Source organism: Entelurus aequoreus, linkage group LG08, assembly GCF_033978785.1.
Source record: "Entelurus aequoreus isolate RoL-2023_Sb linkage group LG08, RoL_Eaeq_v1.1, whole genome shotgun sequence".
NCBI lineage: Eukaryota > Metazoa > Chordata > Actinopteri > Syngnathiformes > Syngnathidae > Entelurus > Entelurus aequoreus.
The window spans coordinates 29,678,811-29,706,374 of record NC_084738.1 but is presented as its reverse complement, the minus strand read 5'-3'; the positions used below and the strand labels follow the sequence as shown (position 1 = coordinate 29,706,374).

Sequence of the window (27,564 nt, the reverse complement as noted above, 5' to 3'; positions counted from 1 at the left end):
AACTAAATCAGACAGGAGAAAAACAAAAACGACTAGCGTGGGAGCTAGCAAGCAAAATAGCATAGCCTGAAAGCTAGCAGGAATCAAAAGTGGTCGTTAACTGTTGCGTAAAAGCAAATTAGGAAGCCAGGCAGAGTGCTGCCCGGGCGAAGACTAAATAGCCCTCTGATTAGTGCCCGGACAACAGGTGAGCGTCTCGAACACTAACCAGAGGCAGCTGAGCATAATCTGCCGTCATGGCAACAGAAACAAACAAACACGTGACACTAAACTGTAAACAAACTGATCCGAGCAGCGGATCCTAACAGTACCCCCCCCCTAAAAGGACAGATTCCAGATGTCCCTTGAAAACAAAAAAACAACTGGAACCCAAAAAAAACAAGCAATAGTTCACGAGTCAAGGGCGGGCGGGGGGGTGACTTGGTGGTGGGTCGCCAGGCCACGTGTCCCCGAATCCACCGGGGAAGGGTCAGGTGGCGGCGGCGAATGGAACGCCGCCGCCGCTGGCGAGGCGGGCGAGGCGGGCGACCACGGTAAGGCCACAATCGTGGCCGCCGAAAAGTTGGGCGTGAGTGGCGCCAGAATTTCAGCAGCCTCTGAGTCGTCGAGGGCTGCATGCGGGGACCTGCTTTCCGCTTGCGCCGCCGGACCACTCGAGGTCGCTGAGATGTCGCCGTGGCAGCCGGAGGAGTCGACGTCGCCGTGGCAGCCGGAGTCGCTGTCGTGGCAGCCGGAGTCGCTGTCGTGGCAGCAGGAGTCGCTGTCGTGGCAGCAGGAGTCGCTGTCGTGGCAGCAGGAGTCGCTGTCGTGGCAGAAGGAGTCGCTGTCATGGCAGCCGGAGTCGCTGTCGTGGCAGCCGGAGTCGCTGTCGTGGCAGCCGGAGTCGCTGTCGTGGCAGCCGTAGTCGCTGTCGTGGCAGCCGTAGTCGCTGTCGTGGCAGCCGTAGTCGCTGTCGTGGCAGCCGGAATCGCTGTCGTGGCAGCCGGAGTCGCTGTCGTGGCAGCCGGTGCTTGTGCGAGAACCAGTCGTAGTACAGGTGCTGGTGCGAGAACCAGCCGTGGTGCAGGTACTGGTGCGAGAACCAGTCGTGGTGCAGGTACTGGTGCGAGAACCAGTCGTGGTGCAGGTACTGGTGCGAGAACCAGTCGTGGTGCAGGTACTGGTGCGAGAACCAGTCGTGGTGCAGGTACTGGTGCGAGAACCAGTCATGGTGCAGGTACTGGTGCGGGAACCAGTCGTGGAGCAGGTACTGGTGTGGGAACCAGCCGAGGTGCAGGTACTGGTGTGGGAACCAGCCGAGGTGCAGGTACTGGTGTGGGAACCAGCCGAGGTGCAGGTACTGGTGTGGGAACCAGCCGAGGTGCAGGTACTGGTGTGGGAACCAGCCGAGGTACAGGTACTGGTGTGGGAACCAGCCGAGGTGCAGGTACTGGTGTGAGAACCAGTCGAGGTGCAGGTGGCCTAGCTGGCGGTTGCGGCTTAGCACGCCGTCGGACTGGTGGCGGTGGCCGAGCAGGAGGTTGCGGCTTAGCACGCCGTTGTGCCACCCCACTCGCACAGCTCCCAGTACTAGCCCCCCCCTCAAAAAGCGGATCCCAGACGCGCTCCTTGCGGATTGGAACCGTCTTCAAGGGTGGGTGGAGGGAGGTCAGGGGGAGGGCAGAATCCTCTCCTCTAAATTGTCCAAAATGTCTATTGTCACCCCCCACTTGAGACTGGGACTGACTAGATTTAGTCCTTAAAAAAATGTCCTGATAATGTTTAATTGCAGAATTAAAGTCACTTGAAAATGGCTGGCAGGAAGAATTGACATAATGTCTAAAAAAGTCTTTGTCTATGACGTCATCCAAAATAGACGGGACAACGTCATCAAGCGGCGTGTCATCAGGGGGTGCCGACGGAATGACGTCATAGCTGCAGTCCCAGTGATTGACAGGCCAGTCATAACAATCTTCGGTAAGGTAGTTGATGGGATTAACAGACCTTTGAAGAGGGGAATCTTGGGCTGAATGTAGCTTGCTGTGTACCGGTGGAGGAGTTTGAGGGAGTGGCGCGTCTTGGCAGCGAAGTGAAGACCTCTTGGGTGGCTTCCGTCTTCGCTGACGCGTCCGGTGGTGCGGAGGTGTGGCGATGTCCTCGGGCCAAACGGAGTGGATTGGGACCAACTTTCCGTTAGGACCCCAGATCAGGTCCTGGCGCTCCGAGGGGGAATAGCGGAGAGTCTCCGCCTCCATTGCTCGCAACACCATCCACGCACCTTCGTCCATCTCCTCCGACGTGCTCGTTGCGGGAGAACTTCTTGCTGGCTTCCTACTGTAACGACCTTGTCGCATCGTGGTGCGAGGTGTTCTCCCAAGGATGCAGACGGGCTCGGACACAGCTTGCAGGTAGGAAAAATGATTTATTCAAGAACTAAATCAGACAGTAGAAAAAACAAAAACGACTAGCGTGGGAGCTAGCAAGCAAAATAGCATAGCCTGAAAGCTAGCAGGAATCAAAAGTGGTCGTTAACTGTTGCGTAAAAGCAAATTAGGAAGCCAGGCAGAGTGCTGCCCGGGCGAAGACTAAATAGCCCTCTGATTAGTGCCCGGACAACAGGTGAGCGTCTCGAACACTAACCAGAGGCAGCTGAGCATAATCTGCCATCATGGCAACAGAAACAAACAAACACGTGACACTAAACTGTAAACAAACTGATCCGAGCAGCGGATCCTAACACAAACAGCTCAAATGACTTCTTTCAAAACAAGTCAGAGCCTTTCCTACTGTCACTCACACATATTGACCTAGAAAGATGCAGTCAATATACAGAGAGCCTTTTCAAAAAATGTGGCTCAAAGGTTTGGCAAAAAACAACAGAGGAGTAATGATGTTACCTCTAATATAATGGCTATCAGTGAAGCGGAGGCATCAAATAACCGCTAAGCTGATAACTATATGGTTTTATTTTTGCAATTGCATGATATTGAATACATGATTTGTCTGTGTTTGTGATTTTTTCTTAACAAATATGTTATGACTTTGAAGAGAGGGTGTCGTCTATTCAGGGTGGTCAATATGGCAATGTTTTATCACTCCCAAAAGGCAGGGACTAAATACAAACATGTTGCATAGAACTGTCCAAAAGTATATGATAAATGATAAATGGGTTATACTTGTATAGCGCTTTTCTACCTTCAAGGTACTCAAAGCGCTTTGACAGTATTTCCACATTCACCCATTCACACACACATTCACACACTATGCCATGCAAGGCGCTAACCAGCAGCCATCAGGAGCAAGGGTGAAGTGTCTTGCCCAAGGACACAACGGACGTGACTAGGATGGTAGAAGGTGGGATTGAACCCCAGTAACCAGCAACCCTCCGATTGCTGGCACGGCCACTCTAACAACTTCGCCACGCCGTCCCCCAATGCTTAAGACTTGTGTCTGGGAAACTAAGGAGCCATGACTGAGTCCTAAATGATTGATTAGCTGATGGAGAGTTGTGCCCACAAACTTTGACACAATTTGACATATTTTCTGTTGGTGTCAGTCGCTGCTACAAAGTTAGTGTGAAGCAGAGTTTGGTCCAATAGTTACATCAAGCCACTCTCAAAGATCTCTGGAAGAGCGAATGTGAATAAACAGAAGTGAAACCCATGCACCACATGGAGGCTTTAAAAGGCTGTGTTGCTTTCTGTTTCCTCACACCGCCAGCTGTCTGCCTCAAATAAAACCATAAACTAAGATCTTTGCACAGTACTATATGTTGAAGTCTCAATTGACATCAAGTCTAGCAGGGTTTCAACCTTTTACATTTTGTGTGTCATCAAAGCCTAATATTCCCAGAAAGGAGAGACTGATTTGACTTTAGATTTTCCACTGTAATTGGATGAAGCAGTGATATGAAACTGTATCTATAGGGAAGGCAAAGAGATTCTTCCTCTTATGAGTTTGTCTAAGTAGTGTAGAATTGATCAGAGAAATGGAGTAGAGAGAGCTTGATCAAGCTTCTGTGATATCAGCAGTAATGCAAAGACTTGTGGACTGTTAGGATGAAGAGGAATCTAAGCCTGTAGGTGAAGCTTTTGATCTAGCAGTCGATCAACATTCCCATCTTCACCCAGCATGCTTTGAAGACCGCGGAAAAAAAATGCACAGATCCAGTACAAGCGGTCAGATCAAGTTTCCTTCACAGTTTGGCAGCAGACAAAGGTTGAGTTGGGGTGTTTCAAGCTAATTAGAAACATATACATACTGTAAAGCTTAAAGGGGAACTGCACTTTTTTTGGAATTTTGCCTAACATTCACAATCCTGATGAGAGACAAGAAGACAAAAGGTTTTCTGTTTTTTTTTGCATTGCATCCATCCATCCATTTTCTACCGCTTGTCCCTTTTTAACTTGTATTAATCAGCTCTTTCTAGGTGGTTAGAAATGCAGCCAATGGGAGCAATCCATTCTGCCTCTAAAACACTTTAAAAATGCATCTAAAAACCGCTAACATTATTTAATGTACGTTCCGTAACCTGTATAACAACCAATCTGTAGTGGAATTGTTATTGTGAGAGCGAACACTGAGGAATTATTTTGCTAGCGTAGTAATACAGCATTAGCCATAAGCTAGCTACTGCAAAAAGTAAGCTAGCCACTATGTCAACAACTGAATGCTTTTGAGTTTGTAAAGCTCAAAAGCAATCAATAAATCAATGTTTATTTATATAGCCCTAAATCACAAGTGTCTCAAAGGGCTGTACAAGCCACAACGACATCTTCGGTACAGAGCCCACATATGTATAGGCTATATATATATATATATATATATATATATATATATATATATATATATATATATATATATATATATATATATATATATATATATATATATATATATATATATATATATATATATATATATATATATATTTGTGCATATATATTTGTGTATATATATATATATTGTTACTTTACATGCTGTCAGCTTTCGACCCCCGGTCAAATCTTTTCAGCCCAATGTGGGCCCCACCGAGTCAAAAAGTTTGGACACTACAAAGTGGAAAACAGTGCAAATCATTGGTTGATCCTATTAGATAATACGTTTAAAATGTTATAAACATTATACTAATTTAGTAGTTCCTTTCAAACATATTAGTCCTACACAGACAAAGGTAAGGAATGGATAACCATTGCAAGAACAGGAAACCAATGTTTGAAGTAACAGTAGCATTCATTCTTCTGGAAATACTTTATGCAAGATTTTGCATGGTCTGTGGGATTTTTTGTTCATTATATAGAAAAAAGCTGTGAGGTAAGCTGACCCCTAACTGTACACATTGATATTTATTTGGAACTATGGCCTGTATGCCAAAACCACTGATTGCATAATTATTATGTGTGGGCATAGACTAACTCACACCACCAATGCATTCAAAAACACAAATGGGTCAGACTCCAAGTATTATCAAAGAGTTGTTGCTGTAAGCAATAGGGAAGTTACTTTTATCAGCCCTCCAATAGCTTTGCAATGTCACAAATACATTTTTGGCTAATAATATAGAAAAAAAGAAAACACAATGATTTGTGACGTATAAAAACAGTTGTTTAAAAATCCAATCCATTCCGATTGGGTATGGCCGGGGTTTTACTTAATACCGTTGTGTAGTGTTTATGTTTTATCTGTAATTATGCTAAACATGTCCTCTGTTTTAGAGAGGACTCATGTTCCAAGGTAATCTGTACTTCACCTTCAAGAGCATTACACACATGCGCTCAACACAGGCAATAATGTTTTTCTCACTGTACCATGGGGAAGACGCCCTGTGCATCCCTAGAGACAACACTTGAATCCTTTGTACTGCTCATTAGGAGGCTGTTAAGTCCAGCATGTTTCTCTAATTCAATCAGCTCACCAACTCTAACACCCCACCACCTCTGAAACCCTAATATTCCCTACTCTTCATCCTCTTCATTTGTCAGCTTTGAAAAATAGTTGAGTCAGATGCAAAAGTGTAGAGGAATATCTAAGATCATGAGGTTTTTTTTATTACTCTTTTAGAATATAGAAACCGAGAACATTAGGTTGCAATTGAATCAACAATGTACAGTGTTGCTCTGCGTAGGCATCACAATAGATATAAAAAAACATGTATTAAAGTGGGACAGCCTTAATAACATCTCATTTAAAAAGCAGATAGTATACTTTTTTTTTTACAGAAATTTAGACGGCTATTGTATATGAACTAATTTTGCCAGTGCTGATGAGTTTGTTTAAAGACGCCCATGTTTATCCCCCCATAAAAGAGGAATTGGAGATAGCTAGAGGATACAAAAAACAGGCCTTTGTCGGATGTTTTTTTGTGTGTTGCTCTTCTGAATAAACAGCACCGACATTGAATGGGACATTTTCCGGCTTCAGGGGTAGTACCAGAGGTACTTCTGCTGTGTTAGTTAGTTTATATTACTTCCCATTGTTATGTTGAAAGCAGTTGTCAATGTCGGGTCTACGTATGGCTATATTTGTGAAAACACAGTTGCAGCAATATCCCACTGAAATCTGCAGTCAGAGATATAATGTGGCTATTTTATTGGAATGTCAGTGTGAAACAGGTAGGGATACAGAGATCCATCGGCCATTGCCATAGTGAATCTCTTATTTTTTTGCTAACATGATATAACACAATTTTAGTTGTAGTTACAATAATGAAAAACTAAATAATGTAGGTTTCTCTTCCTCAAATGTTTTCAATCCAAACAAATCCAAGTAAACTAAAGTGTAGATGGAACCATGTTGTAGAAGACAGTAAGCAGCTATAAACAGGAAATTAAAAAATACAATAATAAGAGTGTAGAGAGAGGATAAAATAACATCAACAGTTGGTGTGTTAGCATTGTTGCAGTCAGTACATGACACTTAAGAGGATGGTGGATCCATCTATAAATTGGTAAGGTCGATACGAAGGGTAGTATCGGTATAGATAGACACTAGAGTAATCAGGTTGATATGATTTTCTCAAAATACATATACACTGTATATATATCATTTTTTTATGTTTACAAACTCAGGAAATAATTACCTGGACACAGGAAGGCAAAAACCAAAGGGTTTAAATGAGTAGCAGATAGTAGTTGTCGTTTAGTTAGTATGTAATAGTGACTTTGTTATGCTCAAACAATTGTATGTGACAAAGGCACTAAAAAGGTAGCTTTAATAAATAAAAAAATGTACAGTTAATACATGTGATATACTAGAAAGAGTATATTGTGCCACTCTAACAAGTGTATCTGTTGTGAGCTTCTTTGTTTGTTAGATAGCAGGAAATCACTAATACAAAACCAATTTCGATTACATTTCCTTTGTAGAGGGATGGCTATATGTGTCAAGCAAGAATAAATTCAACTTTTTTGCAAAGTCTGAATTTAACAAAATAGGTTGGAATAATGTATTTTCTCTTTTCACAGTTAGTGTCAAAATAGAATAGTTATCCAGGCCCCAAAGTCAAAAATGGTTTAGTCATCAGAAAACACGTAGACAGACAAACAAACTAAAATACAATGCTCAATTCTTAATCGTTTTTTACAGTTTGACACATGTTTTTAGCATGACCGCTATCTTTTGCAGTTTTTTGCAGGTGCACGACAGCAGTCTACCTAATTTCATCTAGCACCTCGTTCTTCAGAAGTGCACACTCCAGGGGCTATTCCCAGTTGGAGTTTCAACCTGAACTCTGAGTTGATTTACATTAAGATGGGAAGCTGAGTGTTGGGTCCCAGAACAGCTGATCTGAGTTAGTTCAATCAAGTATGTTGACTGAGTTAAGACCATAAAAAAGACATGATCAATGGAGCGCTGATTCTACAATTCACCATAGCAACTGGGGACAGAAAAGACTGTCTTTCTTTACCCAGCTGGAACTGAAAGTGTTAAAGTGTGTTCATAGAAACTATAAACAAAATAACGGTAAAATAACAGTAAGATAATTTTGGAATGAAGAGACAAATAATTTCTGTCAGAGTCAACACATACCTGTAAGTTTGAATCCAGTAGTTTATTGATTTGACATTTAACATATTATTTTATAAGCCCACAGTTTAAAAAAATGGATGAATAATATAAAATAAAATATTTAAATTTAGAGGCAATCCCACAGGTAAAAACGCCCATTGCAAAGCTGAAAATAATATACCTTTTTTATTTTAATTATACAAGGGTGATTAAAAAAGAATACGCCTAAATCATCACATGTTTGTTCAGTTCTTAAGTATTGTAATAGACTGAATCAATGGTCATTTGATACGGGAGTTATCCAAGTTTTATTGTGTTACAATTTCACCGTTGTGGTCATGTAATCCTTTTGGCGCTGTTCAATAGTAGGAAGACCACGTGTTTATTTTCCCTCAAAATGGCAACTCCTATACAGAAGGTGTTTTGTGTGCTTAACCCTTGTGTGGTGTTCGGGTCTGTGGGACCCGTTTTCGATATTTATTAAAAGAAAAATGATACAATTAATTAATTTTTCAAACTGAGACTCACTGGCTTCGGCTCATTTTCTGTGAAGAACATATATCAGAATACATATTTAATGAACACACACCATACACACCCCCTACACATTTCTATTACATATAAGATGTTCGGGTCCACTGGACCCAGGGCTAATAGAAGTGTGGAAATTGATGTTCTGTGTACCACACACACACACACACACACACACACACACACACACACACACACACACACACACACACACACACACACACACACACACACACACACACACACACACACACACACACACACACACACACACACACAGCAGGCGTTCATATTGTTGTTACTCAGCCAGTGTTTGTGGGTCTTAGACTTAGACTTACTTTTTATTGTCGTTCAAATTTGAACTTTACAGTAGATAGATAGTACTTTATTGATTCCTTCGGGAGAGTTCCCTCAGGAAAATTTAAGATAAGAACAAAATTTCGTTGCATTAGCTGGTTGGCAGTGCAGGATAAAAAAGCAATAAGGTGCAGATATAAATAAATAGATTACTGTAAAGATAAATATATTGCACTTTTGCATATGCATCTACGTTTATGAATGTATGTTATATTGTCTTTATATTCCAGCAAATTCATCCATTTTTGGGGGGAATTGAGGGAACTATTATGATGCGTTCAAGAGTCTTACGGCCTGAGGGAAGAAGCTGTTACAGAACCTGGAGGTTCTGCTACAGAGGCTGCGGACCTCTTTCTAGAGTCCATCAGTGAAAACAGTCCTTGGTGGGGTTGGGAGTAGTCTCTGCAGATTTTCTGAGCTCTGGTCAGGCAGCGGCTTTTTGCGATCTCCTGGATAGGAGGAAGAGGAGTCCTGATGATCTTTTCCGCCGTCCTCACCACTCTCTGGAGAGACTTCCAGTCTGAGGCACTGCAGGCTCCAGTCCAGACAGAGATGCAATTGGTTAGTAGGCTCTCTATAGTGCCTCTGTAGAATGTGGTGAGAATGGGGGGAGGGAGCTGTGCTCTTTTCATCTGACGCAAAAAGTGCATGCGCTGCTGAGCTCTTTTTACAAGAGCTCCGGTGTGTAGGGACCAGATCATATTGTCAGTTATCTGCACCCCCAGGAACGTGGTGCTGCTTACCATCTCCGCCGCTGTGCCGTTGATGAAGAGTGGAGCGTGGCTGGACTGGTGCTTCCTGAAGTCGACAATGATCTCCTTGGTCTTGTTGACATTCAGGACCAGGTTGTTGGTTCTGCACCAGTCAACCAGATGTTTCACCTCCTCCCTGTAGTCCATGTCGTTGTTGTCACAGATGAGGCCCACTACTGTTGTGTCGTCCGCATACTTCACAATGTGGTTAGTAGTGGACCTGACGCAGCAGTCATGGGTCATCAACGTGAACAGCAGCGGACTCAGGACTAGGGTTGGGTATCGTTTGAATTCGAACGATTCCTATACCGATTCCGGTTCTTTGTTTCGATTCCGATTCCTGACGATTCTCGATTCCGATTCTTTTAAGAGGCAGGGTCAAAAAAAAAGTTTTGGATATTTTAAATGAGCTAGCTAACCTACAGTCTTTCTGAATTAAATAGTCTGACATTCTCCATCAATTTTAATTCTATTAACTTTTTATGAACTTTACTATAAATTCCTCACAGGGCTGTTTTCAACTAGAATATAAATATCAAATCTATGAACTTGAATATAAATATTATAAATTATGAATACATTTTCCCAGGGGTACACTTTCCTCAAGAGAGCTTTATTTTTGAAAACCTCATGAAAACACATTTACACACACAAGTGTATGATGCTGCAGGTACTTAAAAATGTTACCGTGCTCCCACTGATGGGCTAACCGGGTGCAGAAAAGCAAATAAACAATAAGAAACAACTTGCAAAACCCAGTCCAGATTAGCAGCAGGTACAGTATAAAATCAGAGACAGTTCTTGTTTAGGAAAATGACCATATCCGCCTTCTCAGGCAGGATGCGTGAGCGTTCTGGACAGATAGTGTCTCCTGCTGTGGAAAATACACGTTCGCTGGGTGTGGAAGAAGCTTGAACGCATAAATAGGAGAAAGCGCGATCTGACAGCAAAGGATAAGTCTTTTGTTGGTTCCACCGGACCACCACCAAGCAGCAGGGTCGTCAGACATAAGTATCGGTGGAACGTCCTGGTACATCTGCAGCTCTCTCTCCACTCGTTTCTTGATGGACATGGAGCTCTGTTATTTCGCGGTTATTTCATTTTTTTTTTGTAAAGTAAAGCCACACTTTCGACTGCCGACGCCCGCTATCCATGCTTGAGCTTGACTGACTCGCTCGGCTATGCTAACACTTCCGGCGGTGGGCGCTTCTTCGTTGGTGCTCAGCTGCTTCTTTTTCCGGTTCGGCGGACTTTTTTTTTTTTTTTCTTTTTTTTTTCTTCTTCCGGTCGGCGGACTGGGTATCGAAAATAGGAATCGAAATTTAAACTTTTGAACGATACTGGGAGAATCGGAAAGTTAGTCCCGGTTCCAATCGATACTCGATACCCAACCCTACTCAGGACGCAGCCCTGGGGGGAGCCGGTGCTCAGGGAGATGGCACTGGAGGTGTTGTTGCCCACTCTCACAGACTGTGGTCTGTCTGTGAGGAAGTCAAGCAGCCAGTTGCATAGGAGGGTACTGAATCCAAGGGTGGCCAGTTTGCTCACCAAGTGCTGCGGGATGATGGTGTTGAATGCCGAGTTGAAGTCCAGAAACAACATCCGCACGTGTGTGTCCTTTCCTTCCAGATGTGCTAAGCTCAGGTGGAGTGCAGAGGAGATGGCGTCCTCTGTGGAGCGGTTAGGGCGATAAGCAAACTGGTATGGGTCGAATGTGGGGGGAAGTCTGGAGACAATGTATTCCTTTACCAGCCTCTCGAAGCACTTCATTACAGATGTTTTTTTGGATAAGTCAGTATTTTAACATAAAAGTGTTTGATTGTGAAGCATTAAAAGCCACAAAATGCAACGGGTCCATCAGACCCACAAACACTGGCTGAGTAACAACAATATGAACACCACACAAGGGTTAAGTTTGTGAAAACAAATGCCATTGTCATGGTGCAGCGTGCTTTTAGAACAGAATTTGGCATTGATCCACCAGTGAGAGCGTTCGACGGTGGGTTAAACAGTGTAAACAAGATGGAGCACCGCCCCGTTAGCATCGTGAGGTTCGAAATTATCTGAATGAAAGCGTGCCTCAGCGGTGGATTGGTAGAAGAAGTGCTTAAGACCTTGCTCTCTGCGCTTGGCCTGCCAGATCCCCGGACTTAACTGTGTGTGACTTTTTTCTGTGGGTGTATGTTAAAGACAAAGTTTATGTTCCAGAGTAGCCAGCAAATATCGATGACATGAAAGATCAAATAACAGCCGCAATCAACACGGTGGATCACGACATCCTGGAGCGTGTTTGGGAGGAATTCTCATATTGTCTTGATGTTGTCCGTGCTGCCGGTGGTGGCCATATTGAGCTCTTGTAAAGCATGAAAAAAATACTCCAAATTATGTACAACACATGTGTTCAAGCTATTTTTCTATTGTTTTTCATTTTTGAAATATCGAGTGATAATTTTGGCGTATTCTTTTTGGATCACCCTGTATTAGACATACAAAGTCGATGCAAACCAGAGATAATCTGATGTATAGTTCTTTGAAAAAGAGAAATCTAAAATTGCGGCTTTTCTAGACAAGCTATTTAGCTTACAGGAATTAATATTGTTTTAACATCTACCAGTTACAAAAAACAAACACATCATGTCTGACATACTTCTTATCTGAGTTTGACTTACCTCTCTTTTTTGAAAACAAAACACTACATTTTATTTCACCTTAGGTTTTATATAGTTTTCTTTTAACCTGCTTTTTGGAATACCCCGCTGATTACAGTGACTGCCACAATGTGGCAAATACACCTGCACAGTTCAAACTTGGCTGTAGATTGTAGTTTATGGACAGAAAAAGATAAAAATAAAGATTAATTATTTCCCTTTAGTTTTTCTAGATTAGCTATTTAGCTAAATGTTATTAGCAAAGCTCACATATTAGTTATATTTAAAATAATGAAATATCTACTATTTAATTGTATTATTATTATAATGTTTTAAAAATGTTTTGCTAACAGGATAAACCGCAGTGGTAGTTGTATTTACAATAATGAAAAACTAAATAATGTAAGTTTCTCTTCCTCAAATGTTTTCAATTCAAACAAATCCAAATAAAATTAAATATCTACAAATACAGTTTGTGAACGTGTGTGTGCATGGGTGAATGTGACGCTTTGGGTATCGTTCAGGTATAGTAAAGCGCTATATAAATACAGACTATTTCTTATTTAAAAACAAGTATTTTTATAAATTGACTTGCAACACTGCAGTTTGGCAGTCTTGTATAATGATAGTTTATCTACATTCACCATGACCTCAAAATTCTTACCCGATATAAATCTACAGGAATTAATATTGTTTTAACATCTACCAGTTACAAAGAAACAAACACATCATGTCTGACATACTTCTTATCTGAGTTTGACTTACCTCTCTTTTTTGAAAACAAAACACTACATTTTATTTCACCTTAGGTTTTATATAGTTTTCTTTTAACCTGCTTTTTGGAATACCCCGCTGATTACAGTGACTGCCACAATGTGGCAAATACACCTGCACAGTTCAAACTTGGCTGTAGATTGTAGTTTATGGACAGAAAAAGATAAAAATAAAGATTAATTATTTCCCTTTAGTTTTTCTAGATAATGCAATGATGTATCTGTTCATCAATTCCATTCCTTTGGATGCTTTAAAAAGAGAGCTTTGAAGCAGGATTATAAGAGTGTGTTTATGAATTCAAATGACAGGTGTCAAAATAAGGTGTGAGATACCAAACAGCAGCTGTTTACACAGCATATTGAGGAAAAAAAGTGAGGAGAGGATGTCAGATCGAGGCAGAGGAATATTTAGAAGAAATACAGTTACCAATTTCCTGTCGCCAACAGGCAGTGGCGTTGACAATGGCAGTTGACAGCTAGCTTCCCATGGCCCCCACCCATTCATTTTCTAACGTAAATAGTTTTGATGGAAATGTCAAGCAGGCCTCAGCAGGGAGAATCACTTGCTGTAATATATAGTAGCTGTAATACAATGAAACGAGAAGTAGCTGACAAATGACATACTGCTACTACTGCATACTTAATTTTAATATCGCACCAAATGTTCCAGATTATGATCAAACGTGGGGATACTTTAACAATAAAACGTAATGAGAAGTACATACAAAGAGCAAAGACAGTCGGCATTTCCTTCACTCTTCATTTCCTCTGTGCCCATTCCTCAAGGCTAGACAAGTGCCTAATGCTAGCTCCCTCATTATCATGCAAAGGTGGATTGCACTGGTTTAAAGCTTGCGGCTCTTTTTTTTTGTTAAACACAGAGTTCATAAATATTTCCACTTATAATTTCCATGACTTTTCCAATACTTATTTGATGACGAAAAGAGCATATCACTTTACCAGGAATAACGGGTATAACAGGTGGCATTTGTGGGCTGTCAGGGCCAGCAAGGCCTTCTCTGTTGACCAAACATAAATCATGATAATCAATTGTTAAAAGTATTTATCATATTCTCTCCATGTTATATACGGCTCCAGTGTTGCCGTTTTTACTTTAGAGCTTCTATCCAATCAGGATGTCAGCTAGCTTGTTACCAAGCGCTGTATACAATTATTGGAGGCCTTCTGAATCCACAATGCAGCGGTCTGTGCAGTGTAAGTTGACGGAGCGCATACAGTTGATAGTTGTGATAGCCAATCAGTTAACAGTAGCAGACAGTACCCTTCTAGGTTTGCCACATGTTGAACCGTTGTATGTGACATTGACGCCTCCAGTGATTGGATACTCACTTGTGACTCACAAGTGATTATCCAATCACAAGTTGTGAGTTGCGAGAGCAGGAAGTGCTAGGCTGATCAGCCGAGCCATACCGCAGCCACACTCCGCTAACAGAGAAATCTGATATCCTCTCGCTTTTTTAACTCATAATGGCCGAAAGAGAGGAAAAGGTTGATTAGGTTGCAGATATATATTTGCAAGACCCCACCGACCCAGCCCTTAACTTGTCCAAAAGTTACAGATCTGACCTGCTGACTTCCCATACTCGCCTTGTTCGAATATGCCAGAGGCTGTTCACCTCAGAGACCTGCAGCGTATATGGGTATGTGGCAGTGGCGATTGCGCTAAGACTGCAAGATTTCAGCTTCCCCTAAAATATAAAAAAAATCAAACATGTACTATCGTGTTTACATTTCATAGACTAAATATGTGCTAGAATATGTCCCGCTTTTGTTCAGAATCTGCTACATCCGGGACAGCTGACGCGACATTCTTCTCATTCATTCGGAACTGGGAGTGGATTGTTCCATTGCTGTCAAACTAGACAGTCTTTGGTTAAATGCTTGGCTTTGTCCCGTCACAGAAATAGAGTGTCTCTAGAAGTGAATGAGAAGTGGGCTCGGCCTCGGCTGGCCACAACACCATGATCTGTGTGAGGCTAAAACCCTTCATGATTGACAGCAAAATGAGCGAATCAGCGATCCTGAAATATGAAACACTGCAAAAGCATTTTTCAATTTCCATTCTGTTTTCCCTGTCGATATGGAGCATTTCACAATCTTTTAACTGATTTTTTCTTTGTAAACTCTAGCATCTTTATATCTGTTTTTAGAAACTATACTCATGTTTAGACAATAGCTGAATATTAACTTCCCCTACTTGAAAGACCAGCAGTCGCCACTGGTATACAGCCTGTGATACATTGTACAATATAAATAGTTATAAAAATAGAGCAAAACGATATAACATAAGAACAACTAAGTTAAAACCAATTACTAATAACAAAGCTCTGTTTTGAAATGTACAGTACAGGCCAAAAGTTTGGACACACCTACTCCTCATTCAATGCGTTTTCTTTATTTTCACGACTATTTACATTGTAAATTGTCACTGAAGGCATCAAAACTATGAATGAACACATGTGGAGTTATGTACTTAACAAAAAAAAAGGTGAAATAACTGAAAACATGTTTTATATTCTAGTTTCTTCAAAATAGCCGCCCTTTGCTCTGATTACTGCTTTGCACACTCTTGACATTCTCTCGATGAGCTTCAAGCACACCTGTGAAGTGAAAACCATTTCAGGTGACTACCTCTTGAAGTTCATCGAGAGAATGCCAAGAGTGTGCGAAAAAGTAATCAGAGTTTGTAAGTTTCACAGTTTAATTGAAAAAAGTCTTACTTAAATCGTCCTATTTGTGATGTATGTAGGATATTTTTTCATGCATATTTGTACGTTGTTATTTGGATGGTGTGGCTCGGTTGGTAGAGGGGCCGTGCCAGCAACCAATCATGTCCGTTGTGTCCTTGAGCAAGACACATCCTCCTTGCTGATGAGTCGTGTTTAGGTCCTTGCATGGCAGCTCCCGCCATCAGTGTGGGAATGTGTGTATGAATGGGTGAATGTGGAAATAGTGTCAATGCGCTTAGAGTACCTGGAAGGTAGAAAAGCGCTTTACAAGTATAACTATTTACCAGCTATTGTAATGTAATGAAACGAGTGTTGTTAACATTAGCTGGTATGCTAAAACAATTACGAGTGTCTGTGTTAGTATTATTAACTTACAATAGCATTATTTTTGGAATGTTTCAGTATCACACATTCCTCAATAAATTCACCAAAACATCACCGTAGTGTTATTGAGTCTGTTTAGAGAGCTATCTTTCGCAGCTAGAGGGTCCATGACGAGGACTTTTGTTGTGTTTGATCAGTCTTTTACGGCCATGTTTCAGACACCGTTTGGAAACAATTAAGGTATGTAAATAAACATTTACAAAATAATCTGTGTAAAGAACTAATTTCCCAATTTATATACCGGCGGCTATAGTCCAATGCGGCTAATACATGGAAAAAGTATTTTTTTCTTAAAAAATTTTGTGGGTGCGGCTTATATCACAGTGCCCTCTATAGTCCGGAAAATATGGTGTATTGGCAAGCTGGCACTGACATTGACAAAAGCGCAATGCAAACACAAGATGTTTAAGGTTTACAAAGAAATCACACAAATGTTGATGAGAATAAAAAAAAAAGGTAGGTCAGGGAACTAACTTTTTTTTTTGCTTCCCAGCTGTAACCAAAACAAGAAGCACAGCTAAGCTGGCCTGATCAAAAACCCGGAATCTGCTTTCGAATAGAAACTAAAGCTTCCAGAGAATAGCCAGGAGGGCTGTGCTTTTTCATAGATAAATATCAACTGCTGTCATATGGGAACATGTTGTTTACAGACTGGCTGGGAAACAGAGAAGGCTCAGGCTCCAATCTTCCTCTGCATGGAATATCGACGGTGAAAAGCTGCACAACATCCCATCATCTAAACACAAATCAGTTAATTTCATCAGAACAATGTGAGCAAAGAAGCTTGCAATAAAATAATCCGTGTCTATATACAGTGCTGTATATAGAGTTTATTTATGAATATTTTTAATCAGGCCCAAGAGCTTACAATGCCAACACACATCAAGCTAACCCTTCTCTCCTACAAACATACTGCTTGATAGCATTATAGCACTAAAAAACATATACAGTAAATCTCATTGGCATGTGTACAATTAAAATTAAAAAGTTGACCTTTTTTAAAAAATGTTATGACTGACTTTTGATTATCATTATTCTTCATAAGCTCTTTGGAAATGAACCTGATAGAAAAGACCGTAAAACATACCAGTGCCTCCATGCTGACAACACAAAAGACATAAAACAAGTTGATTGTCAAAATGGAGTAGTAAACGCACAGCTTGTGTTTCTAAATAGTTAACAGTTATCTGCAATTTGGGAGCTTCATGTGAGGTAAGATGAAACCGGTAAAGAATTTTATGAGACTTCCTGAGGCACCTTACGACACTCGCGGGGGTATTTCTGTATCATTTAGCTGGACATAAGGACTAGAGTGAATTTAAACTCACACAGCTGGCGTCTGAGTTGACCTGAAGTCTTCCAACATGAGGCCAATAATTGGCGACTACTCTGGTGCTGCTAGTACATTATTTTCACCGTCCGTACGCCAGCCTTTCCACTGGGAAGGTTTTTTTTTCGCATATGTGGCTTGTTATAAGTTGAGAGCCTATGCTGTTGGCCTTTCTTACAGTAAGCATCCTCAGATCCTGCTACATAGTGCTAAAGCATGTCCCAATTCAAGGACATAAAGAAGAGCATTCAAGACAACACACTGCTGGTATTCTATAGGAGCTTCACAATTTGATCCGATACAAACTCAACTTTACACTAGGACACTGAACAAAATGTGTTAGAATCATAAAGTGGGACAATGAAAAATATGTTTTTTCTGTAAACCAATGAAAACCTTATTTATTGCCAGTCAGAAAAATGCTCTTAAACAATTCGCCCTATCCTTGTTTGTGAATGACTGAGCATTTCATGGAAGCTGTTTTTATACCCAATGATGGCAAGCACCTGTTCCCAATTAGCCTGTTCACCTGTGGGATGTTCCAAATAAGTGTTTGATGAACATTCCTCAACTTTCGCAGTCTTTTTTGCCACGTGTGCCAGTTTTTTTGAAACATGTTGCAGGCATCAAATTCCAAATGAGCTAATATTTGCAAAAAATAACAAAGTTTACCAGTTTGAACGTTAAGTATCTTGTCTTTGCAGTGTATTCAATTGGATATAGGTTGAAAAGGATTAGCAAATCATTGTATTCTGTTTTTATTTACGATTTACACAACGTGTCAACTTAACTGGTTTTGGATATATATATATATATATATATATATATATATATATATATATATATATATATATATATATATATATATATATATATATATATATATATATATATATATGTGTGTGTTTATATATATATATATATATATATATATATATATATATATATATATATATATATATATATGTATATGTATATACATGTATGTATATATATATATATATATATATGTATATATATATATATATATATATATATATACACACACAAATCAGGTTGTACAGTATACCAATAATAATAAAGTACCGCGATACTAATTGATTGAAATCGGTACTATACTACCTTTGAAAAGTACCGGTACCGTTCTCTTTTCTGAATGCTGCTGTGTGGCGGTGTCTACAGAGCCGATACGCATGACGTTGAGTGTGTCAAAATGCACACACAATGTGCATACAAGCAATAATATCTTGGAGAGGAATGGCAAAAAACAACAGGTCTACTGGTTAATAAAGAGTGTGCGTGAAGCGCAATATGGAGGTATTGGGGCTTCAAAACTAACGATAAAGATGCCGTTTTAAACAAGGAGGCGCCGCGCTTCAAGTGTTGCTTTAAAACACGCCTCGCCAAAGGTGGCGATTAGTATTACAACCTTTGCTTCAAACTTAGGTAAACATTTGAATAATAAGAATTCAGATCTGCACAAGGAGTTAAATAGTAATAATGTAGTTTTTACAGACGTTCCCTTCAGGGTCGATGTTTTCGTCGGGTTAACACCCTTCACTTTATCCAACAATGAGTCCGTTAAGCTCTGTCAGAATGACAAGGCCGCTTATTTGTGACAATCTGGTTCCTTTATTATTAGTTTTGCAGGACACAATCGGACACATTCATCCTTCTACTGCGCAGTGCAGCGCTACCTCTCTCTCTGTCTACACAAGTTGCCATTCTCTTAGACACACATACACTACTGTCATGAGTTAACCAGCTCCCCTGCTGTGCACATGCAGACACGTAGACGTGCACACAGCTGCTTGGATTGATGCCAAATATTAGCGGAGTTAAGCCCCATCTAACGTCAACTAATGCAAGTGAAATGACTGAATTTTGTAACAAATTGCTACAATTTGTGTTTTATCTTCAACAAATGTGTGTTTTACCTGCTACATGGCTTATCTGGGTACATTTATCCATAGTTTTGTTTTTGGTACTTATTAATAATTGTATTTTTCTTAAAACACAGACCAGTATTGGCAACCATAAATCATGAAGCGTTTAATATAATGTCAATAAAGCTTTTTATTCTATTCTAACCTAGTCCTTGATTATGGCAGACTATATGTAATATGGAACAATTTAAATAGTTCTGGGAATTTGTTACGAAATTCAGTCAACTCATTTGCATTTATTTACACTACATGACCAGTTGGCGACTTGTCCAGGGTGTACCCCGCCTCCCGCCCGAATGCAGCTGAGATAGGCTCCAGCACCCCCCGCGACCCCGGAAGGGACAAGCGGTAGAAAATGGATGGATGGGTGGACCGGTTTGGACTGCTCTAAAAATGTTCAACAAGCCAACCAGCTGTATGCATGTCTCGCATCTACTGTATATGTGTACCGGGGAAGCTGTTAACTATATTACCTGCCACGCTTTAAACTCCTTGCGCACGTCTGGATGTTTATTATTTAAATATTTACCTAAATTTTAAGCAACAGTGGTAATGCTGTATAGACACATTTGGCGAGGCATGTTTTAAAGCAGAGCTTGCAGCGCGGCACTTCCGTGTTTAAAGAATCATCTATATTGACAGTTCTGAAGCCCAAATACCCTAACATAGCGTTTCACGCATCCTTTTTATTAACCCGTAGTATTGCTGTTATTTTGTCTTTATTCCTTTGGACGATTATTATGATTGTATGGGCTCAGTGTGTGCGTTTTGACACACAAATGTGCCGCGTCTCGGGTCAGCAACGTTGCCGCCGCACGGCAGCACATGTGGATAACTACGGGTTTTTTCCAAAAGCTGTTGGGGCTTGAAGTCTTTCAAATCAGTGTCCTCTTCTTGCCAGTTGTTAGTTCTGCTAGCATTAGCATATCTCGCTCCCTCATCGCCCGCTTACCGTATTTTCCGCACTATAAGGCGCACCGGATTATAAGGCGCACCTCCAATGAATGGCATATTTAAAAACTTTGTTCATATATAAGGCGCACCGGATTATAAGGTGCACCATGTGTCAACAAAACAGTCAGATAGGTCAGTCAAACTTTATTAATAGATTACAAACCAGCGTTCTGACAACTCCGTTCACTCCCAAAATGAATAAACAGCTGATTTACTCGTGTTACGTAAATCAAACGTTAGTGCTATCACAATATAGTAACACTCCAAATAGTGCAGAGCAATAACAATATATCAATAACTCAACGTTGCTCAAACGTTAATGTCACACAACACAACACACAAAATAAACATGTAAAGCTCACCTTATGAAATTATTCCTCATTCACGAATCCCTCGAATTCTTCTTCTTCAGTGTCCGAATTAAATAGTGGGCAAATACGGCATCCAAAATGGCCGGCTCCGTCTCGTTGAAGTCGTCATTAATTGAGTCAGTGTCGCTGCTGTTGTCCAGCAGTTCAGTGACAATTCCTGCCTTCCTAAAAGCTCGGGACCACAGTTGAAACTGAATCAGCCCAGGCATTTACGATCCACCGGCAAATAGTGGCGTATGTCGTCCGGCGCTGTCTTCGTCTTGGTGAACGTGTGTTCGCCTTCTGTCATTCACTGTTCGCACGCAGTTAGCAGTCTAGCTTTGAATGCCCTGTTGACACCAATATCTAGCGGCTGGAGTTCTTTTGTCAATCCACCCGGAATGACGGCGAGTGTTGAATTAAGCGCGTAAGCGTGTCTCTTAACGTGATATTATGAGCTAAGCTAAGGAATATAACAACTACACTACCCAGCATGCATCGGGAGTGACGAGCATGCGCGGTAGCCCTGAGAAGCGATGTTGTATGTCGCCAAGACTCGCCATGCCGTCAGTTAGAATGTGGTTATGAGCACGCTGTGAGTAAACGTTGAGAACTCAGCCAACACGTCTCGTCTGCATTATTTATAATTAGACAGACAACACACTTAATAGGAGCCATTTTGGGGTCTTTACATAAACACACAAATGGAAATGAAACGTCATATATCCCAGCATGCACCACACGCTTCTTCTTCTACGGGGGTGGCTGCTTACCGTAGAAGAAGAACTTATTCTTCTACGGGGGAAAAAAGATGGCGGCTGTTTACCGTAGTTGCAAGACCTAAACTTTATGAAAATGAAGTTTGTTGTGGCTCAATATGTGTCCATATATAAGGCGCACTGTCAGCTTTTGACAAAATTGGAGGTTTTTAGGTGCGCCTTATAGTGCGGAAAATAAGGTAAGTGTTTCCATGCCGTCACAACAGGTGAGTAATCAGATTAGTCGTGCTGCCGCTAAACTGTCTACTAATTGCTAGTCTTGCGCAGCACCCGGACCATGCATCTACGTCTATTCTCGTCTCCAGTTTCGTAAGTAACGTAACAAGCATGTGACTCTTCATGGACAACCCTGGCTCGTGTCGTTTTAAAGACAAAAACCTTAAACTGATTTCTAGTTCAGCGCCATCACGGGTTTATGTGTATACACGAAATTAACATGAAGATTCAACGCTGAACCTTATTGCTTGAGGGGGCTGTAACCGGCGTAGCCGAACCAGCCAGTTCTCGAAACGGATGTCTGGCTGCATACGTTTATCGTGAACAACCCTAGTAAAAATATTCTGCTTTGGAACTTTTTTTTTGCTGGCGGTACAGGAGTAAGAGTTCCCATTATTGAGGTCTCGACAAACAGGGCCATGTATTGTAGAATCTTGGATTAAAACCTCATGGTCTCAGAACACCAAATATGTATTTTCGTGGATGACTATAAAACATATGGCCAAGGCAACAAAGGACTGACTCAAGTAGAAGCAAATTAAGATCATGGAGAGACCCAGCCAGTCTCCGGACCGTAACCCCATAGAAAACCTGTAGAAGGAGCATAAACTTCCTCAAAACCTTCAGTATATGAAGTGTCTGTAAAGAGGAATTAACCAAAACCCCCCCTGAGATTACAGGAACTGTCTGACCTCTATACTCGTTTTACTTGAGGATCAAAAACACAATCAACTACTAATTAATTTTAAAAAATAATTATTTTTTTTCTGGATTTTTTAATATTCTATCACTTTTGGTTAAAATAAACTGACCTAAGAAATCACAGTCCATGTTTTAACTCACAAAATCAAATCAGTTTGTTACATGGTATCACTAAATATGCTTTTTTTTACCTGGCATGGCGTGCACCAGGTCTCCACACAGCACCATAAACCTTGGCCGAGGTCGAAGCTGATTCATGGCCGCCACCGCTTGTTTGGTGAGATCAACTTCCTCTGTCCATTCATCTCCTCCACTATCGCAGTCACCCTCTCTCCAGGCCTTCATCAGGCCAAGCTGGGGGTCTGCAGCCTGAATGAAGTAGAAGGGGCCGGTCCACTCATGCTCAATATCTGCGGGAGAGCAAAAAAAGACAAATGGTAGAATGGAAGAGCTGGGGTGATTCTCTAATTTATGTGTAATTTAAACTTTGACGTGTAAAACATTTTCCAAGAAGACAACAAAATCTTAGCCATTCATATATCTATCTGTATAAATATATATCTATATATAGATTATCTAATTGCATACACACACACACACACACATACATATATATATATATATATATATATATATATATATATATATATATATATATATATATATATATATATATATATATATATATATATATATATATATATATATATATATATATGTGTGTGTATACATATATATATGTGTGTATACATATATATATGTGTGTATACATATATATATATATATATATATATATATATATATATGTGTGTGTATACATATATATATGTGTGTATACATATACATATATATATATATATATATATATATATATATATATATATATATATATATATATATATATATATATATATATGAAAAAGTGGTAGTAAACTTCAAGAAATGTAGATGGAAACGTGTTACAGCAGAAAGTAAGAAAATTACCAAGTAGCTTAATAAGAGTCAAGAGACAGCATAATACTATGTTGTCTTTTGCTGTGTAGCGGCCAGGCGTACACGTAAGGACAGGGCTGATCAACGAATATATAGGTTGTGTCAATACCAAGGGTTGTATCAGTACATGATATTAAGGTTATTTGATCAATATTTTCATCCCACAATCCATCCATCCATGTTCTTCCGCCAATAAAAGGTTGGGTCGTGTACAAGACTTGAACTCCTCCACTTGGCGATCTCCTCCCCAACTTTTTTCCCCTCGGCCATCAGGCACATGAACAATAACTCCTAAAAGTAGCTCCTTGAATTCCTTCTAAGTCTATAACAAGATCTGATAGCTCAGTTACAGCTCTTTTTATTACCAAATATGTGTTGTATGTGTTTTATGTTGCACGATTGCACCAAGAAAAATTCTTAGTTTGTGAACCCGTTCTCAAACAATGGCAATAAAACTATTCTGATTCTGATTCTGATTCTGAACTTGGAGATGGCACTCCAACCTTTTCGGGGTGAGAACCATGGACTTGGACTTAGAGGTGCTGATTCTCATCCCTGTCGCTTGCTTCACACTCGGCTATAAACCGATCCAGTGAGAGCTGAAGATCTTGGCCAGATGAAGCCATCAGGACCACATCATCTGCAAAAAGCAGAGCCCTAATCCTACAGCTACCAAACCGGATCCCCTCAATGCCTTGACTGCGCCAAGAAATTCTGTCCATAAAAATTATGAACAGAAATGGTGACAAAGGGCAGCCCAGGCAGAGTCCAACCCTCACTGGAAACGGATTGGACTTACTGCCGGCAATTGCGGATCAAGCTCTGACACCGATCATACAGTGAGCGGACCACCACAATCAAATGGTCCGATATTTTCAATTGCACAAAATCATTTTCTTGTCGTTTTTAATGGTAGTTACAAATTCCCTGGACACAGGAGTATTATGAGGGACAAGTTAAAGGATTTAAAAGAATAGTACATGTTAGTTTTTGCTTGTGTTGTTTTTGTGTACTATTGACTTTGTTTCGCCCAAACAATGGTATGTAATAAAAGAGAATAAGGAACTAGTTTGAATATTTTATTGATAATTGTTACACTTTCAATAGCACTCACCATAAATAAATTGGCAAATTTACGGTTACTAAATGTGATTGATAACGATATCGGCCGATTTTACTCACAGATGATCAATATCTGAATCTGCAGCATAAAACCCTGATCAGAACACCACTGGTAATGACAGCTTATGATGTCATGACAGACATAAAAGACTGGCCCAAAAAAACAAAGGCAAATGAAGTTCCCCTTGTCTAATGCAAATGGATAGATCCTGGGAGAAGGCGTTTACAACTGCTTTCTTCTCCACTCATTTAGTTTCACGAGGAATAACAAGCAGTAATGTAGTTACAGGCTGCTGTGTCAGTGGCGCATCTGCATGCTACACAGATCCCCTACCTCAGCAGGGGCCCTAAACTGCTTAGCATCCTCTGTGTTTAACATGCTCTCCATGTACAGTACCTCTCTCTCAAACGAGACTGTGATAATTATGTCCTCAAGCGAAACTTGATTGAACAAGAAAACGTCTGATTGGGTTTTTTGGGAGGTGTGTGGGGGGGGGGGGGTGGCAGGGGGAGGGGATAATGCTAGCTTAACAAAGATCCCCGTTAATGTAACTGACGTTTTTGGAAGGGATGAAGTGGAACGTATTCAACACTAACCGAAATTACACCGGCACTTCACATTTTAAATGAGAAAAAGGGAAAACATGCTTAAAAATAATGACAAAGTAGTTTGCAGGGCACATCATCAAATATCAAGCTAACATCAAAGAGCTAAAATATTTTTCTTTATCTTTTAGTTAGACGTGCCAATTGATCGGCCATCGATCAATAGTGTCCGATTTTTATGAAGATGTATGGGATCGCCATTATTATTGCTGTTAAATGTCTATCACAAACGCCGATCCCCTCTGTTTGATGTTATATTTATTTTTGGTCAGTAGCAAGCAGCTAATTGTGTGCCTCCATACACAGTGTAGAGCCGCTCTCCTAAGTTAATAATAATCACCTCCATTACAGCAAATAAATTGAATTTCTTAAGTATTGTTATCAAGTATCATTATCATGTATTAGGAGGAGGTGGCTAAAAACAAACACCGAAAAAAAGCATGTCTGCTCATGGCTTCTGATAGTTAAGCTAGCTTGAAACAACTCAAGAAATAAGTTCTTATTAAACTTCAAGTATTGCATTTGGGAGGGTGGTACAGCAGAAAGTAAACAGTTATTAACTGGTAATTAACTAATAGAATAATAAGACTCTAGAGCAGGTACGGGCAAATTATGGCCTGCGGGCCGTATGGAGTAGGGATGTCCCGATCCAGGTTTTTGCACTTCTGATTCGATACTGATGTTGTTTTTGCACTTCCGATCCTATACCGATACTGGCCAATACTGGCCTATCCGAGCATGTATTAAAGTTTAAAGTTATTTAGCCTACTTAGTTGTCAGATTCATGTTGAAAAGGGTTTTAGTACTCTTGATAACAACTAGCCAGCTGAATTAGGTGAGTTTGAATAATACACAATGGTTGGTAACAAGAAACTGACCTGTTTATTCAAGGATAAACACAAAATAGACAAAATTATACATGACAAACAGAAATGGCATCATTGAACTAGGGCTGGGCGATATGGCCTTTTTTTAATATCGCAATATTTTAAGGCCATATCGCAATACACGATATATATCTGGATATTTTGCCTTAGCCTTGAATTAACACTTGATGCATATAATCACAGCAGTATGATGATTCTATATGTCTACATTAAAACATTCTTCTTCATACTGCATTAATATATGCTACTTTTAAACTTTCATGCAGAGAAGGAAATCACAACTAAAAAAATCACTATTTTTTTCATACAGTGTTGATCTGGAAATGTTTGCCTCAGCATTTTGATGGTGTGGGCGTGTGGCACCGAATGGAGATGTTGACGTGCGGAGTTTCAAACACTCTCCATTCTCTAGCTGGGGACTTTTCAAATGATGCTACATATTAGCAGTAATGCTACTTTTTATAGCAACGCTTTTGCTCCACACTTGACAAATTACGGTTGTCTGTTCGACATATTCCCACCTGAAGCCAAACCACCGCCAGACGATGGACCCGCTGCTGTTTTTTGGGGGAATTAATTAATTCTTCCTTCATTCGTATTATCACTCGCACGGCTGTGCTATCATCACAGCTAACGTTAGCCATGCTGCTACCTCTCTGCTGGGAGAGGGCGTATACGTATATGACGTGTGTAAGAAGGTGCGCTTGCTGTCTGTGAGAAGGAGACACTGGAAAGAGTGAGAAGAGCCTGTAGTGTAATGCCAGCAGCTAAAAGCAACTGCGTGAGAATGTATACTCGAATATCACGATATAGTAATTTTCTATATCGCACAGAGACAGCTGACATTTTACCGGTAACTTTTAATTCACATGGCCGTCTCAACGGTAAGGACACAGACCTGTGGATGTGTTGAAGGTGTGCTGGAAAATGCGGAACGGAAATTAGGGAGCAGCAGAAAAGTAGAATGTATAATTTAAATCGGTGCGTTGGAAAACACAGACCGGAATTTTTTTAAAAACTGGATCTGGATCGGCATTTTCCCATGCCTTGCCGATACGCATTTTTTGGCAAATATCGGCGGCCGATCCGATCCAAATATTGGATCGGGACAACCCTAGTATGGAGCCCTTTATTCTTTTCAACCCGGCCCGCTAAACATTTTCAAATTATTTTTTTAAACCTTTACCATCGAAACTGGAGCTGTGTAGCGCATTTTTCAAATTACTGTAAGTCTTGAACCATAAAGAGTTTTCCAACGGTTGTAAACCTGCTATACAGGTTATTACGGTAATCGACGTCACAGCCGCTCCAAGCAGACAAGGCAAGTGTGGGCAGGGTTTGTTTACAGCAGCCGGCCTGAAACGTGAGTGTCAGGGAGGAACACGGAAGCAGATTTCTACAACAAAGTTCTGTTCTGCAGAAAAGTGATATTATATGAATTATTATTTTATGGTTCTGTGAGTGTTTTTTTGTCATTTGCATTCATGTTTTGCCGTGT

The 27,564-nt window shown here is 40.5% G+C and overlaps 1 protein-coding gene across 2 annotated transcripts in view; it reads right to left on the bottom strand.

The window, feature by feature from the left end:
• The window catches only part of cpped1 (calcineurin-like phosphoesterase domain containing 1), a 120,109-nt gene that overhangs the window by 56,023 nt on the left and 36,522 nt on the right, over positions 1 to 27,564 (bottom strand). For both annotated transcript variants that reach the window (XM_062056222.1, XM_062056223.1), the window contains exon 2: positions 22,650 to 22,868. In XM_062056222.1, the coding sequence (XP_061912206.1) occupies positions 22,650 to 22,868 (219 nt within the window). The remainder of the gene's footprint in view (positions 1 to 22,649; positions 22,869 to 27,564) is intronic.